The sequence below is a fragment of the Hyla sarda genome, chromosome 5 (assembly GCF_029499605.1).
Source record: "Hyla sarda isolate aHylSar1 chromosome 5, aHylSar1.hap1, whole genome shotgun sequence".
In the NCBI taxonomy this organism is placed as follows: Eukaryota; Metazoa; Chordata; class Amphibia; order Anura; family Hylidae; genus Hyla; species Hyla sarda.
The window spans coordinates 18,933,128-18,949,087 of record NC_079193.1 but is presented as its reverse complement, the minus strand read 5'-3'; the positions used below and the strand labels follow the sequence as shown (position 1 = coordinate 18,949,087).

The following is a 15,960-nucleotide window of genomic DNA, read 5'->3' as shown; positions in this document are numbered from 1 at the left end:
TAAGGTAATGGGGACCGTATATGTCGGTAAGGTAATGGGGACCGTATATGTCGGTAAGGTAATGGGGACCGTATATGTCGGTAAGGTAATGGGGACCGTATATGTCGGTAAGGTAATGGGGACCGTATATGTCGGTAAGGTAATGGGGACCGTATATGTCGGTAAGGTAATGGGGACCGTATATGTCGGTAAGGTAATGGGGACCGTATATGTCGGTAAGGTAATGGGGACCGTATATGTCGGTAAGGTAATGGGGACCGTATATGTCGGTAAGGTAATGGGGACCGTATATGTCGGTAAGGTAATGGGGACCGTATATGTCGGTAAGGTAATGGGGACCGTATATGTCGGTAAGGTAATGGGGACCGTATATGTCGGTAAGGTAATGGGGACCGTATATGTCGGTAAGGTAATGGGGACCGTATATGTCGGTAAGGTAATGGGGACCGTATATGTCGGTAAGGTAATGGGGACCGTATATGTCGGTAAGGTAATGGGGACCGTATATGTCGGTAAGGTAATGGGGACCGTATATGTCGGTAAGGTAATGGGGACCGTATATGTCGGTAAGGTAATGGGGACCGTATATGTCGGTAAGGTAATGGGGACCGTATATGTCGGTAAGGTAATGGGGACCGTATATGTCGGTAAGGTAATGGGGACCGTATATGTCTTGTCTTCTAACAAACCCTGATCTTTATATATTGTTTCAGAACGATTGCGCCATGGCAGTGAGGGATCGGGTGGCCTTCGCCTGCTTGTTCCTAAATGATGCTCAGGTGAGATATTAAGATTGTTTCCCAACCACGGTGCCCCCAGCTGCTGCAAAACTACAACTCCCAGTAGCTCTGGTATTCTTCAGTATTCTATGACTGTGTTGTAGCTTCTAATGCAGTGTTTCCCAACCAGGGTGCCTCCAGCTGTTGCAAAACTACAACTCCCAGCATGTCTGGACAGCCAACTGAGAGTTGTAGTTTTTTGCAACAGCTGGAGACACCCTGGTTAGGAAACACTGCATTAGAAGCTACAACACAGTCACAGAATACCTGAGCTACTGACGTACCACCATAGCTGATGTATATAGTCAGATAGGTATGAGAGAGATGTAGAATATATCTCCTATCTCTCTATCTCATGTCTCTCTCATATGTATCTCTCTCATCTATCTCATATCTATCTCTCTAGATAGATAGATATACTTACACCCCCCCCCCCCCCCAAATTCGTGTAATCCCCGGTACAGTGTATTGTATGTGGCTCTTTTATTTATTGCAGTTAGTTAAATACATTGACAAGCTGACCCAGGACATGAAGGACGTTGGGAATCTGGAGGGGATCGTCCTGACCGGTCTGACCAAGGATGGAGTGGACCTGATCGAAAGTTATGTGGATAGAACGGGGGACGTACAGACTGCGAGTTACTGTATGCTGCATGTAAGTACAGTGCAGGTACATGGAGGGATTCTCTTGTTACATCCTGGAGGGATTGGTGTTACATGGCAAACGTGTCACGTGGATTCTCTGGCCAAACTCTGGATCGAATAATAAATAAAAAATAATAATAAAAATATTAAATACAATTCATGGCTGTAGTCAATCTGTGACATGAAAAAGTCTCCTAACATATAATGGAGATCAGGAGCCCTGCCCACTCCAAAGATGGGTGACTGACAGCCAGCCATCAGTCATTGACCAACATCATTGATCATGCGGCTATTTAACCCCTTAAACGGGCACGGTCATTAAAACTAATTTGGAGGGTGAGGGTGTGCAGCCTTAGCCAATCATAGCTCATCTCACACTGAACTGCTCTGGGCTGTGTGTAGCAGAGTGAGGGAGGAAGTGCTCCCCTGTCTGGCTTCAGATGATGTCACGCCTGCTGGGGAACGCCCCTTCCCAGTTTGTGAATCTGACTGAGACTGAACAGAATATACAGAGCAATATCAAGGTAGAAAACTAAAAAATAATAATAAAAATAAAGCAGGGGGTGGTTTATCATGATGGGGGCAGTGAACGGGGAGGATTATAACATTTAACAAGATCATGAGAGGTACTCTTTAAATGCTGCAACTGATAATGTGTTTGGCATTTTAATAGGCTGTGAGTGTTACTGCTCCTGTTCGGTGCCTGGCTGGCACCCCCGCAACTTGATTGCAGTGTGCCGATTGGTAACTTTGGCTGCCAGAGGCCTTTGCTAGGCCTCAGTGCCTGCCATAGTAATTCTGCTGAATCTCATGAGGCAAGACCTGGCGCCTGGTGCTCTGTCTTGAGGGATTTAAAGAATAGATAGCGGTTCCACAATTCCTATGACCAGGCACCTGATAGTCCAATCTAATCACACAAATATGCATTGAAGTTCGATATTAACCTGTTGGGGACCAAGGGTGTACATGTACATTGCTTCCTGGTACTTAAAGACCAAGGGCGTATCCGTTCACCACTGCACATGGGGCGGTGATCGGAACAGGATGGCTGCTGATATCTATCCCAGGAGATAGCACCGCTAAAACGAAAATGGAAAAACGGAAAAACCCCGTGTCCTTAAGGGGTTAAAGAGTAAAACACTACACCCTTACATTGTCCCCCCCGATTAAAAATTAAAAAACATCTCGTACAGCAGTGTTTCCAAAACTGAGCTTCCAGCTGTTGCAAAATAAAAACTCCCAGTATTGCCGGGCAGCCACTGACTGTCCAGGTATGCTGGGAGTTTGCAACAGCTGGAGGTACCCTGTTTGGGAAACCCTGACGTAGGCTATTTTTGGTGGAGGAGGCAAGTGTAATGCTTGCATCTGGGTCCACCCCTCTGAAACTCTGAAAATCCCCAATTTAGGCCTCAAATGTGCATGGCGTTCTCACTTCGGAACCCTGTCGTGTTTCAAGGCAACAGTTGAAAATGGGGTATTGTGTGTTACAAATTTTGGGGGGGCTTTTTCTCCTTTTACCCCTTTATGAAAAGGTAAAGTTGGGGTCTACACCAGCCTGTGGTTAGTGTAAAAACAATAACATGCTGGTCTTGCCCCATACTTTTTCATTTTCATAAGAGATAAAAGGGGGGAAAAAAAGACCCCCAAAATTTGTAACACAATGTTTCTGAGTACTGAAATATCCCATATGTGGATGTAAAATGCTCTGCGGGCGCACAGCAGGGCCCAGGAGTGAGAGCACCATTTACATTTGAGGCCTAAACTGGTGATTTGCACACTGGTGGCTGATGGTTACAGCGGTTCTGACATAAACTCAAAGTAAACAAATACATGTGACCCCACTTTGGTAACTACACCCCTGACGGAACATAACAAGGGGTATAATGAGCTTTAACACCCCACAGGTGTTTGACGAATTTTCGTTTAAAGTTGGACATGAAAATTAACTCTTTTTCTTTTTTTTTTTTTTAGAATAGGTCATGAAAAAACAATCTCTGAATCAAATTCATAAGTAAAAGCATCCCAGAGTTATTAATGCTTAAAGTGACAGTGGTCAGATTTACAAAAAATGCTCGGGTCCTTAAGTTCATTATGGGCTTGGTCCTTAAGGGGTTAAAGAGATTTGAGATTTGGAACTGACCATAAGCTTTCTGACTGACTGAACTACTAACAATGTAGATAATCTTCCATAAAGTGTGTAGGTTGTGGGGACAGTTTGATTTTCCTGTCCTTAAAGGGGTACTCCACTGGCCAGCGTTCAGAACACTTTAGTTTAGTGCGTGCTGCAGGGGTTGGCCATGCCCCCTGTGTCGTCACACCACGCCCCCTCAATGCAAGTCTATGGGAGGGGTGTGGCGTGATGTCACAGGGGGCGTGGTCGACTAAACTAAATGTTCCGAACGCTGGCCAGTGGAGTACCCCTTTAAAAAACGTGTTCCCTTTCCACAAGGTGGGGGATGTGTCTGATCGCTGGTATCTTCGACACCCCCATAGACAATGCATTGAGCGTGTACTGACCCAACTGCTCCATATATGGGGATAGCCAGGGGATAGCACGCACCCCCCCCCCCCCCCCCCCTTCGATCTGACACTTATGCCTCAGTCTGTGGATAGGGTACACGTTTTCAAGTGCTGGAGTACCCCTTTAACTATTTTCTCTTCTTGAGAACTGTAGGGATCGCCATCGGATGCCCTGAAGGACGAGCGGGTCCAGTACTGGATAGAAAACTACAGGAACTTGCTGGACGCCTGGAGGTTTTGGCATAAAAGAGCGGAGTTTGATATCCACCGGAGTAAGCTGGATCCCAGCTCCAAGCCGCTAGCACAGGTTGGTTCCTATCAGAAATCTGCACTAATACCAGTGTGATACCAGGTAAGGCCACGTACACCGATCAGCCATAACATTAAAGGGGTACTCCGGTGGAAAACATTTTTTAAATCAACTGGAGCCAGAAAGTTAAACAGACTTGATAATTACTTCTATTTAAAAATTTTTATTCTTCCAGTACTTATCAGCAGCTGTATACTACAGAGGAAGTTCTTTTCTTTTTGAATTTCGTTTCTGCCTTACCACGGTGCTCTCTGCTGACATCTGTCCAGAGTAGTAGCAAATCCCCATAGCAAACCTCTCCTGCTCTGGACAGTTCCTAAAATGTACAGAGGTGTCAGCAGAGAGCACTGTGGTCAGACTGGAAAGATATTAAGAAAGAAAATAACTTCCTCTGGAGCATACAGCAGCTGAAGTACTGGAAGGATTATGATTTTCAAATTGAAGTAATTTAGAAATCTGAAACCTGAAATGCGTCATGCCTGGCGCTTATTCCAAGGTTTTTACTCGTTTTGTCTTATTGAAGTCTCTCCATGTCCATGCTTCTAATGCGACGAAAATAAAGGTGAAGTTTCTTATCCGCTGGCATCTACCTGTTTTCTTCTAATCTTGGAGGATTATTCTGCCGTGCGGTGACCGGTGAGCTGACAATCTGTTACGTTGCTAATTTACAAATCTGTTTTAACTTTCTGGCACCAGTTGATTTAAAAAATAAAATTGTTTTCCACCGGAGTACCCCTTTACATACGGACTCCATAGGCCTGTGGTATGAGCAGCAGATAATACCTTTTCTCTTCCCCAGAAAAGAAACACTGGGAAATAATTGTTTCTGCTTTATATAGTGCACCATTGGCGAATATTAATAATGTAGAAGTTCTTGTGTATGCCTTGTGCCTACCTGTTTTAGCTGATGTGGCAGGCATTGTTTTTTTTTTCGCAATGTCATCACTGAAATGATTTCCTAACGCTGCCTATATTTCCCATGAATCCTCTGGATTTTCAGATAGAGGGGTGGAGTCTGAGCACTGCACTTGGTCATCTGATTAGGGTGCTGGAGGTCACCCAGGTGAACTGATTAGACTCATAAGTGGGTTAGGCTTAGTTCACATTATGTGCAGTTTCGATGTGTTTTTTTTAAAAATTTTATTTCACCCTTTAAGGACACAGCCCATTTTGGCCTTAACCCCTTCCCGCTATGGTACGTATGCATAGTCCGGGCAGAGCAGGGGAACTGTCCTGCAATCGGCGGAGGTCCCTTACCATCGGCGGCGATGAGGTACAGCAATGTTGCCTAGCAGTGTCTGGAGGGCCAGTTTGGATACCACTATACAGTGGTCTTTAAACTGTAGCCCTCCAGATGTTGCAAAACTACAACTCCCAGCATGCCTACATAGCAGTTTGCTGTCTGGGCATGCTGGGATTTGTAGTTTTGAAATATCTGGAGGGCTAGAGTTTGGAGATCACTGTGCGGTTGTTTCTAAACCGTGGCCCTCTAAATCTTGCAAAACTACAACTCCCAGCAACAACTCCCCAACCCCCCCAGTAAAAATGAAACACATTTTGTACGGCAGTGTTTCAAAAACGGAGCCTCCAGCTGTTGCAGAACAACAACAACTCCCAGCATTTCCGGACAGCCACTGACTAGGCATGCTGGGAGTTTAGTAACAGCTGGAGGCATCCGGTTTGGGAATCACTGGCATAGAATACCCCCATGTCCAGCCCTATGCAAATTCCGAATATAGGTCTCAAATGCGCATGGCGCTCTTGGCTATATATAGATATTATGGCTGTATCTGTTGCAATGTTACAGAATGGCAGTATAAATTACCTTTTTTTTTTTTTATGTGGTTTTCTTGATTGTAGCAAAAAAAAAAACACTGTAAACTAAGCCTCGGGGGGAGGTGTATATCCACTATATATATCCTGATCCCATAGAAATAGCAAAAGCAGCAGTATACAGATAGAGCTGGAGGGGAGTTGTAGAACTACTATGTATATTGCTGCTATCTCTGTGGTATCAGGATATAGATATACAACTCCTCTCCTGCTCTATCTATATCCTGATCCCACAGAGATAGCAGCAGCATACATAGTAGTTATACAACACCTCTCCAGCTCGAACTACTATATATCCTGTTCCCATAGAGAAAGCAGCAACAGTATACAGATAGAGCTGGAGGGGAGGTGTATAACATATATCCTATGGGGATGGGAGTTAGCAGGAGCGATCCGGTAGGTGATGATGTCATCTTGTAGTTCACAGGAAGTCAGCTGACCCAGGACTGCCCACCACCTCCTGACACGTTAAACACTGATTTTTCTGTGGGTCAGGTTGGTGATCACATGACCCAGTTTCAGTAATGAAATTCATGGATGCAGTTGTGCTGGAATAAAACAGAGGGAGCTGTAGGACTAGTAATGGCGAATGTGCATAATATGGGGAGGAAAAAAAAAAAAAAATGACAAAACCCGGAGTGCTTCTTTAATGTTATGGGTGATCAATGTATATATACACACTACAAAAAAAAGGTTTGCGTGTTCCATTGTCATTCCGTACCCGTGTCTCTTTGGCTTTAAAACGTAGTCACGTGAGTTGAGTTCTCCATGCCAACGCAATTTTGCATGCGCTGATACATTGTGACAAACTATAGCGCTTGCAGTGCCTTGTCTATACTGGAAATGTGTTTTTTTTTTTTTTTATTCTGCAGGTGTTCGTGAGCTGCAATTTCTGCGGAAAGTCCATCTCTTACAGCTGCTCCTCCGTACCGCACCAAGGCCGCGGATTCAGTCAGTATGGGGTCAGCGGATCACCGACAAAGTCCAAGTTCACCAGCTGCCCCGGATGCCGAAAGCCTTTACCGCGCTGCGCGCTCTGTCTTATTAACATGGGAAATCCGGTCTCTAGCAGTCCAGGTAACCTTTGCAAAATCCTATAAAAAAAATATATATATATTTTAAGTCTGTGCTGACCGCCATCTGTTGCAAAACTACAACTCCCAGCATGCCCGTAGGCCAACGCTGTCTCCCATGCTGGGAGTTGTAGTTTTCCACGGTTTTGGAGGCCACTGCAGTCATGTCCCGTTTTGCATAACCTGTTTATGGATCGGTCCTTTGTCTTAGGAACCTCAAAGTCTGATGAGAAGATCGACCTCAGCAAGGAGAAGAAGGTGGCGCAGTTCAACAACTGGTTCACGTGGTGTCACAACTGCCGGCATGGTGGGCACGCCGGGCATATGATGAGCTGGTTCAGGTGAGGAACGGATTAGAGCAGGGTTTTCCAACCAGGGTGCCTCCAGCTGTTGAAAAACTACAACTCCCGGCATGCCAGGACAGCCGTTGGCTGTCCTGGCATGCAGGGAGTTGTAGTTTTGCAACAGCTGGAGGTACACTGGTTGGGAAACACTGGATTAGGATTAAAGGCGTAGTCCGGTAGAAAAACATTTTTTTTTTTTTTTTTAAATCAACTGGTGCCAGAAAGTTACAGATTTGTAAATTACTTTTATTCAAAGGCAGGGAGCAGTGCTGAGCTTGTCTGTGTCCCGGCTGCAGTCTGAGATTTAGGACTCCAGCAGGAGTCTGAAATCTATAAAAAGGGCTTGCGGCCAGGACTGGTAGGGAGGCCCCTAGTGGTCATTTTTTCAAAGTGGAAAATTAAATAGTAAGAAGCTTATTTATTTTTTTTATAACATGCTATTGTTAAGTTATTCTGCATACATTAACCTCTTCAGGACATAGGGCGTATGGATACGCCCTGCATCCCGAGTCCTTAAGGACCGAGGGCGTATCCATACGCCCGTGGGAATTCCGGCCCCCACCGCTAGCCGGTTGGGGACCGGAGCCGGATGCCTGCTGAAATCGTTCAGCAGGCATCCCGGCATATCGCCCAGGGGGGTAATTATGCCCCCCCCATGTCGGCGATCGCCGCAGATCGCTGGACAATTCAGTCCAGCGATCTGCGGCGATTCCGGGTCAATCGGGTCTCCAGTGACCCGGAATTACTGGCTGTTCGGGGCCGTCAGAGAACAGCCAGAGCCTGCAGGGGTGAGGTGGCACTGGTGCCACCTCACGATCGCCCTGATTCGTCGGCCGGATTACCGGCCGACCAATCAGGGCGCCTGCTGCGGGTGTCACTCCCGCACCCGCTCCGCCCCTCTTCCGGAGGACGTGAGCGGGTGCGGGACGTGCACCCCGGGTGCTGGGGACCCCGATCCCCGGCGTCAATGTTGGGATCGGGGCCCCAGGAGCAGCGGCGGCGGCGGGACTGACACCATGCGCTGGATCGTTGGAGGTGAGTGACAGCCTCCTGCTGTTGCTTAGCAACAGCTCCCAGCATGCAAAAAGGGCATGCTGGGAGCTGTAGTTATGCAACAGCAGGAGGCAGACAACCACAACGACTTATGGTTTTGCAACAGCTGGAGGCACATGTTTTCTATGGAAAAGTGTACCTTCAGCTGTTGTATAACTACAACTCCCAGCTTGCACAAACAGCTAAAGTGCATGCTGGGAGTTGTAGTGGTGCATCTGCTGGTTGCATAACTACAACTCCCAGCATGCCCGTTGGCTGTCGGTGACTGCTGAGAGTTGTAGTTTTGCAACAGCTGAAGGCACACTGGTTGTGAAACTCAGTTTTTTTTTTTACCTAACTCAGTGTTTCACGACCGGTGTGCCTCCAGCTGTTGCAAACTACAACTCAGCAGTCACCGTACACCATGCACCGTACATGCTGGGAGTTGTAGTTTTGCAACAGCTGGAGGCACACTGGTTGTGAAACACTGAGTTGGGTCACAAACTCAGTGATACATAACCAGTGTACCTACAGTTGTTGCAAAACTACAACTCTCAGCAGTCACCGACAGCCAACGGGCATGCTGGGAGTTGTAGTTTTGCAACAGCTGGACGTTTCCCCCCCCCAATGTGAACGTACAGGGTACACTCACATGGGCGGAGGATTACAGTAAGTATCTGGCTGCAAGTTTGAGCTGCCGCAAACTTTCTGCTGCAACTCAAACTGCCAGCGAGAAACTACTGTGAACCCCCGCCCGTGCGACTGTACCCTAAAAACACTACACTACACTAACAAAAAATAAAATAAAAAGTAAAAAACACTACATATACACATACCCCTATACAACCCCCCTCCCCTCCCCAATAAAAAAGAAAAACGTCTGGTACGCCACTGTTTCCAGAACGGAGCCTCCAGCTGTTGCAAAACAACTCCCAGTATTGCCGGACAGCCGTTGACTGTCCACGCATGCTGGGAGTTTTGCAACAGCTGGAGGCACCCTGTTTGGGAATCACTGGCGTAGAATTCCCCTATGTCCACCCCTATGCAAGTCCCTAATTTAGGCCTCAAATGCGCATGGCGCTCTCACTTTGGAGCCCTGTCGTATTTCAAGGCAACAGTTTAGGGCAACATATGGGGTATCGCCGTACTCGGGAGAAATTGTGTTACAAATTTTGGGGGGTATTTTCTGCTATTACCCTTTTTAAAAATGTAAAATTTTTGGGAAAACAAGCATTTTAGGTAAAAAAAATAATTTTTTTTTTTTACATATGCAAAAGTTGTGAAACACCTGTGGGGTATAAAGGTTCACTTAACCCCTTGTTACGTTCCCAGAGGGGTCTAGTTTCCAAAATGGTATGCCATGTGGTTTTTTTTTTGCTGTTCTGGCACCATAGGGGCTTCCTAAATGCGGCATGCCCCCAGAGAAAAATTTGCTTTCAAAAAGCCAAATGTGACTCCTTCTCTTCTGAGACCTGTAGTGCGCCAGCAGAGCACTTTTCACCCCCATATGGGGTGTTTTCTGAATCAGGAGAAATTGGGCTTCAATTTTTTTGGGGTATTTTCTGCTATTACCCTTTTTAAAAATTAAAAAATTTTGGGAAAACAAGCATTTTAGGTAAAAAAAAATTTTTTTTGACATTTGCAAAAGTCGTGAAACACCTGTGGGGTATTAAGGTTCACTTTATCCCATGTTACATTCCCCGAGGGGTCTAGTTTCCAAAATGGTATGCCATGTGGTTTTTTTTTTTTTTGCTGTTCTGGCACCATAAGGGCTTCCTAAATGCAACATGCCCCCCAAAAACCATTTCAGAAAAACATACTCTCCAAAATCCCCTTGTCGCTCCTTCGCTTTTGAGTCCTCTACTGCGCCCGCCGAACACTTTACATAGACATATGAGGTATGTGCTTACTCGAGAGAAATTGGGCTACAAATACAAGTAAAAATTTTGTCCTTTCACCCCTTGTAAAAATAAAAAAATTGGGTCTACAAGAACATGCGAGTGTAAAAAATGAAGATTGTGAATTTTCTCCTTCACTTTGCTGCTATTCGTGTGAAACACCTAAAGGGTTAAAACGCTGACAGAATGTCATTTTGAATACTTTGGGGGGTGTAGTTTTTATAATGGGGTCATTTATGGGGTATTTCTAATATGAAGACCCTTCAAATCCACTTCAAACCTGAACTGGTCCCTGAAAAATACTGAGTTTGAAAATTTTGTGAAAAATCGGAAAATTGCTGCTGACCGTTGAAGCCCTCTGGTGTCTTCCAAAAGTAAAAACTCATCAATTTTATGATGCAAACATAAAGTAGACATATTGTATATGTGAATAAAATAAAAAAAATATTTTGAATATCCATTTTCCTTACAAGCAGAGAGCTTCAAAGTTAGAAAAATGCAAAATTTTCAAATTTTTCATCAAATTTACGGATTTTTCACCAAGAAAGGATGCAAGTATCGACAAAAATTTACCACTATGTTAAAGTAGAATATGTCACGAAAAAACAATCTCGGAATCAGAATGATAACTAAAAGCATTCCAGAGTTATTAATGTTTAAAGTGACAGCGGTCAGATGTGCAAAAAACGCTCCGGTCCTTAAGGCCAAAATGGGCTCCGTCCTGAAGGGGTTAATCTATAATATATTAAGTTTTTTTAAGAAAGGTACCCTTTAATCAACTGGTGCCAGAAAGTTATACAGATTTGTAAATTACTTCTATATAAAAAAATCTTAATCCTTCCAGTATTTATTAGCTGCTGTATACTACAGAAGTAGTTGTTTTCTTTTTAAATGTCTTTTCTGTCTGACCTCAGTGTTCCCTGCTGACACCTCTGTCAGTTCCTGACATGGGCAAAGGGGTCAGCAGAGAGCACTGTGGTCAGACAGAAAGGAAATTCAAAAAGAAAAGCATACAGCAGCTGATAAGTACTGGAAGGGTTAAGATTTTTAAATAGAATTCATTTACAAATCTGTTTAACTTTCTGGCACCTGTTGCTTTAAATAGTTTTTAAGTGAAGAACTCCTTTTTACATTTATTTTTTATTTTTTGGGGGGAATATTGTGTGACAAAAAGCAGCAATTTTGGATTTTTATTTTTTGTTTACGCTGTTCACTGTACGGGATCAAAAGCATTATATTTTGATGATTCGGACATTTACGCACGCGGTGATACTGTTTATAAAAAAAAAAAATTTTTTTTTTTTTTTTTTTACACTTTCCGGGTGTAAAATGAGGAAAAGGATGACTTACATTTTTATTGGGGAGGGGATTTCACTTTTTTTTTTTTTCCACTTTTTAATAATCATTTGATTGCTAATAGGGCATAGCACTGATCAGTGTTATCGGTGATCTTCTGCTCTGGTCTGCTCGTTCTCAGACCAGAGCAGAAGACCCCTGGAGACAGCCAGAGGCAGGTGAGGGGACCTCTGTCCTCCATTATGGATAATCGGATGATCCAGTCATCCATTTTACCGACTGCAATGCAGCAGGTGCAGTGATCTGTAATGATCACAGCATCTGAGGGGTTAAGGGCGCACATCAGCACGATCGCTGACATCCGCCATTACCGGCGGATCCCTGCTGATAGCTGCTGGGACCTGCCACGTGCACCACTCCGGTGCTCGCGGTCATGTACAGGACGTAAATGTACGTCCTGGTGCGTTAAGTTCCAGGGCACGAGGACGTACATTTACGTCCTGTGTCGTTAAGGGGTTAAAGGAGTAGTGTAGCGGTTGTTTTCATGCTCCCGTTGTGCCCGGGCTGCAAAAAGGAAAAAAAAAAATGTTACTCACCTTCTTCCCTTCAAGCCCCCCCCCCCCCCCCCCCCCCCCCCCCCCCCCAAATGGCACCGCTGGCTGTCTTCGGTCCCAGTCTCCTTCCTACTTCCACGTGACTGGATCGTCACACTGCCACTTGCATATTGCAGGCCGCAGCGATGTCCCGCCTCGGCTGGTGATAGGCTGAGCGCAGGGTCATATAAGGAGCCTGGGTCCCGCCTTCCCCCTGCTGCCTGGGCTCCTTACATGACAGTGTGCTCAGCCTATCGACAGCTGGGGCGGGACATCGCTGCGGATGGCGATACGGTGACCGCAGGGTGATGACCGGTCATGCGAAAGTAGGAAGGAGACCAGGACCGAAGACAGATAGTGGTGCAACAAGGGAACTGATAGGTGAGTTAATGTTTATTTTTTTTTTTTTTTTTTTGCAGCCCAGGCACAATAGGAGCATAAAAAGTCCCTCCACACTACTCCTTTTTTTATTTATTTTGTAATACTATTTGTGAACTTGTTCCCCCCCCCCCCCCCCCCTCCTCCAATTCATAAAGTGCCATTGTACAATGCTGGTGGCAATAGCGTAGCCGATCTGTGCCTGTACTCGGCTGTTCTCAGTGCTCTCCCTAAGTAGGTTTACCAGATATTCGGTCTCTAGCATTCTGCAGAGCATCAAGTAAAGCTATTAAAGGGGTACTCGGGCCCTAAGAAATCTTAATATCCAAAGAATAGGGGATAAGATGTGTGATCACGGGGGGGTCCTGCCGCTGGGACTACGCGGCCGGAGTATCGTGACGTTACCACTCCGCCTCTGTGTAACGTCACGCCCCGCAATGCAAGTCTATGGGAGGTGGTGTGACTGCCGTCACGCCCCCTCCCATAGATTTGCATTGCGGGGCGTGACGTCACAATACTCCGGCCCCGTAGTCGTGACCTGGCAGACTCTGAGGCTGCAGTGCTGCGTGCAGCACCCGCGGGTTGGTGCTGCATGTGGGATTGCGGGGGTCCACAGCAGCGGGACCCCCGCGATCAGACATATTATTCCCTATCCTTTGGATAGGAGATAAGATGTCTTTGGGCCGGAGTACCCCTTTAATAGAGGAAGATCACCAAGTGGACAGTACAGCAATGCTGCTACATATATATATTCGACTGTGTACAGACAGAGCAGCGTAGCAAAGGCACTTTAGGAATGGGGGTGTTCGATTTAAGAATTTTCAAACAGAAGGGAAATGTATTACAATTGGTTAAGTGTGTGTGTGTATATGTGTGTATATATATATATAGATATAGATATAGATAGAGAGAGAGAGACCACCATAATGTCATCCAAAAATAGGAAAAAGTGAGGATTAAACAAAAATAAGTAGATAACTAATATAGATAAAGCAAATCCTTACATATAAAATTAAGAAAGATCTGCTGGGAGCTGTAAATCACTGTCTATGTCCATGTTTTCCAACCAGGGTGCCTCCAGCTGTTGCAAAACTACAACTCCCAGCATGCCCGGACAGCCAACGGCTGTCCGGGCATGCTGGGAGTTGTAGTTTTGCAACAGCTGGAGGCACCCTGGTTGGAAAACAATGGTTCTTCAGGGTCTTATACAGTACACACAGTGTCCCAAATGGAGCCGCCCTTACTTGGTGTCCAAAGGAGCAACTAACCCTGGCACAGGTAAGGAGTACAGAACTTGTAGTTCCTCCCTGTACTGTAGGGGGCGCTACCAGTCAGTCAGTGCATGCACTTCAGTAATACAGGTGATTTACCAGTAAATTGTCCATTCTGATTAGTCAGTTCCTCCAGTTGTGACAGGTATCACAGATCTGGACTGTCTGTACATTGTATGTTGAGTCTGGTTTCAAGTTACAATGGTCCAAAAAAACAAACCTTGTATGTTGAAACTATTGTATGTTGAGGCATCACTAGATAGATAGAGAGAGATATAGATAGATAGATATAGAGATATATATGTGTGTGTGTGTGTATATATATATATATATATCAGCCACAGCATAGTGGTGGTGATCATTTGCGCTCTGTTTTGCAGAGATCACACGGAGTGCCCGGTGTCGGCCTGCTCCTGTAAGTGTATGCAGTTGGATACAACAGGCAACCTGGTTCCGGCAGAGACTGCGCAGCCCTAGGTCTCTCTTATCTGGAATGTTATCCGGAGCTTTAGATGTGTTCCTGATGTTCTGTGAGCTGCACCATGGACAGTCTGTTCAGACAGCACTGCTGATGGTACGGAGGGTCCACAGTGTTACAATGGTCCTGAAGGATTTCTACATGGACAGGAATCTGGAAGACGATGACGTGCCGCTTGGTACAGCGGATTATTTGCCCTCTGTTGGAGACTTTGCATTGTGTGGGGGGTGGATTTAGTTTTAATGGAAGGTTCTCGATTTTTTGATTGCCGATCCTATGAGCTTTATGTTAATTTTCCTACAGCCGACCAGAGACTGCAGATCTGGACTTGCCATAATGTTTCTCCCACTTATCGTTCACTAATGGTCATGTTCTTCTCCTACTAAAAGAATCTGTGAAAACATTGATCTATTGTTTGTTTTTACTTGGCTGATTTTAAAGGCAACGTTCAGTCAGGTAATGTGTATGTACACTTATCCTGTATTATACTCCAGAGCTGTACTCACTATTCTGCTGGTGAGGTCACTGTGTACATACATTACATTACTTATCCTGTACTGATCCTGAGTTATATCCTGTATTATACTCCAGAGCTGTACTCACTATTCTGCTGGGGAGGTCACTGTGTACATACATCACATTACTTATCCTGTACTGATCCTGAGTTATATCCTGTATTATTATCCAGAGCTGTACTCACTATTCTGCTGGTGAGGTCACTGTGTACATACATTACATTACTGATCCTGTACTGATCCTGAGTTATATCCTGTATTATACTCCAGAGCTGTACTCACTATTCTGCTGGTGGGGTCACTGTGTACATACATTACATTACTTATCCTGTACTGATCCTGAGTTATATCCTGTATTATACTCCAGAGCTGTACTCACTATTCTGCTGGTGAGGTCACTGTGTACATACATACATTACTTATCCTGTACTGATCCTGAGTTATATCCTGTATTATACCCCAGACCTGTACTCACTATTCTGCTGGTGAGGTCACTGTGTACATACATTACATTACTTATCCTGTACTGATCCTGAGTTATATCCTGTATTATACTCCAGAGCTGTACTCACTATTCTGCTGGTGAGGTCACTGTGTACATACATTACATTACTTATCCTGTACTGATCCTGAGTTATATCCTGTATTATACTCCAGAGCTGTACTCACTATTCTGCTGGTGGGGTCACTGTGTACATACATTACATTACTTATCCTGTACTGATCCTGAGTTATATCCTGTATTATACTCCAGAGCTGCACTCACTATTCTCTATTGGCTCAATATTTGATTTCTTAGCAGCATACTCTTTACAGTAAGAAACTGTTCTTCCTGAATGAGTTTTGCTAAACTGTTTTATAGTATCTGGCAAGTCCATTTTGGACAGCTCTTCTATGCCAGCAATACCCCTACAGACTTCTAAACAGAATAGGACCTTCAAAGTATTCTGTTAGATTAAGCGGAATGGTGTGAATCCATAAATGCAGTGTGCAGC

At 45.0% G+C, this 15,960-nt stretch overlaps 1 protein-coding gene across 5 annotated transcripts in view; it reads left to right on the top strand.

Annotated features, from left to right (window-relative positions):
• The window catches only part of MIOS (meiosis regulator for oocyte development), a 54,596-nt gene extending 39,515 nt beyond the window's left edge, over positions 1-15,081 (top strand). For 2 of the 5 annotated variants that reach the window (XM_056518934.1, XM_056518935.1), the window contains exons 6-11: positions 714-779; positions 1,276-1,434; positions 4,099-4,251; positions 6,960-7,164; positions 7,372-7,501; positions 14,353-15,081. In XM_056518934.1, coding sequence (XP_056374909.1) covers positions 714-779; positions 1,276-1,434; positions 4,099-4,251; positions 6,960-7,164; positions 7,372-7,501; positions 14,353-14,449 — 810 coding nt within the window. In that variant the 3' untranslated portion in view covers positions 14,450-15,081. Of the gene's footprint in view, positions 1-713; positions 780-1,275; positions 1,435-4,098; positions 4,297-4,777; positions 4,808-5,411; positions 5,573-6,959; positions 7,165-7,371; positions 7,502-14,352 lie in introns of those variants that run through there. The other 3 variants (XM_056518932.1, XM_056518936.1, XM_056518937.1) reach the window with 3 other exon arrangements.
• The last annotated feature ends 879 nt before the right edge of the window (positions 15,082-15,960 follow it).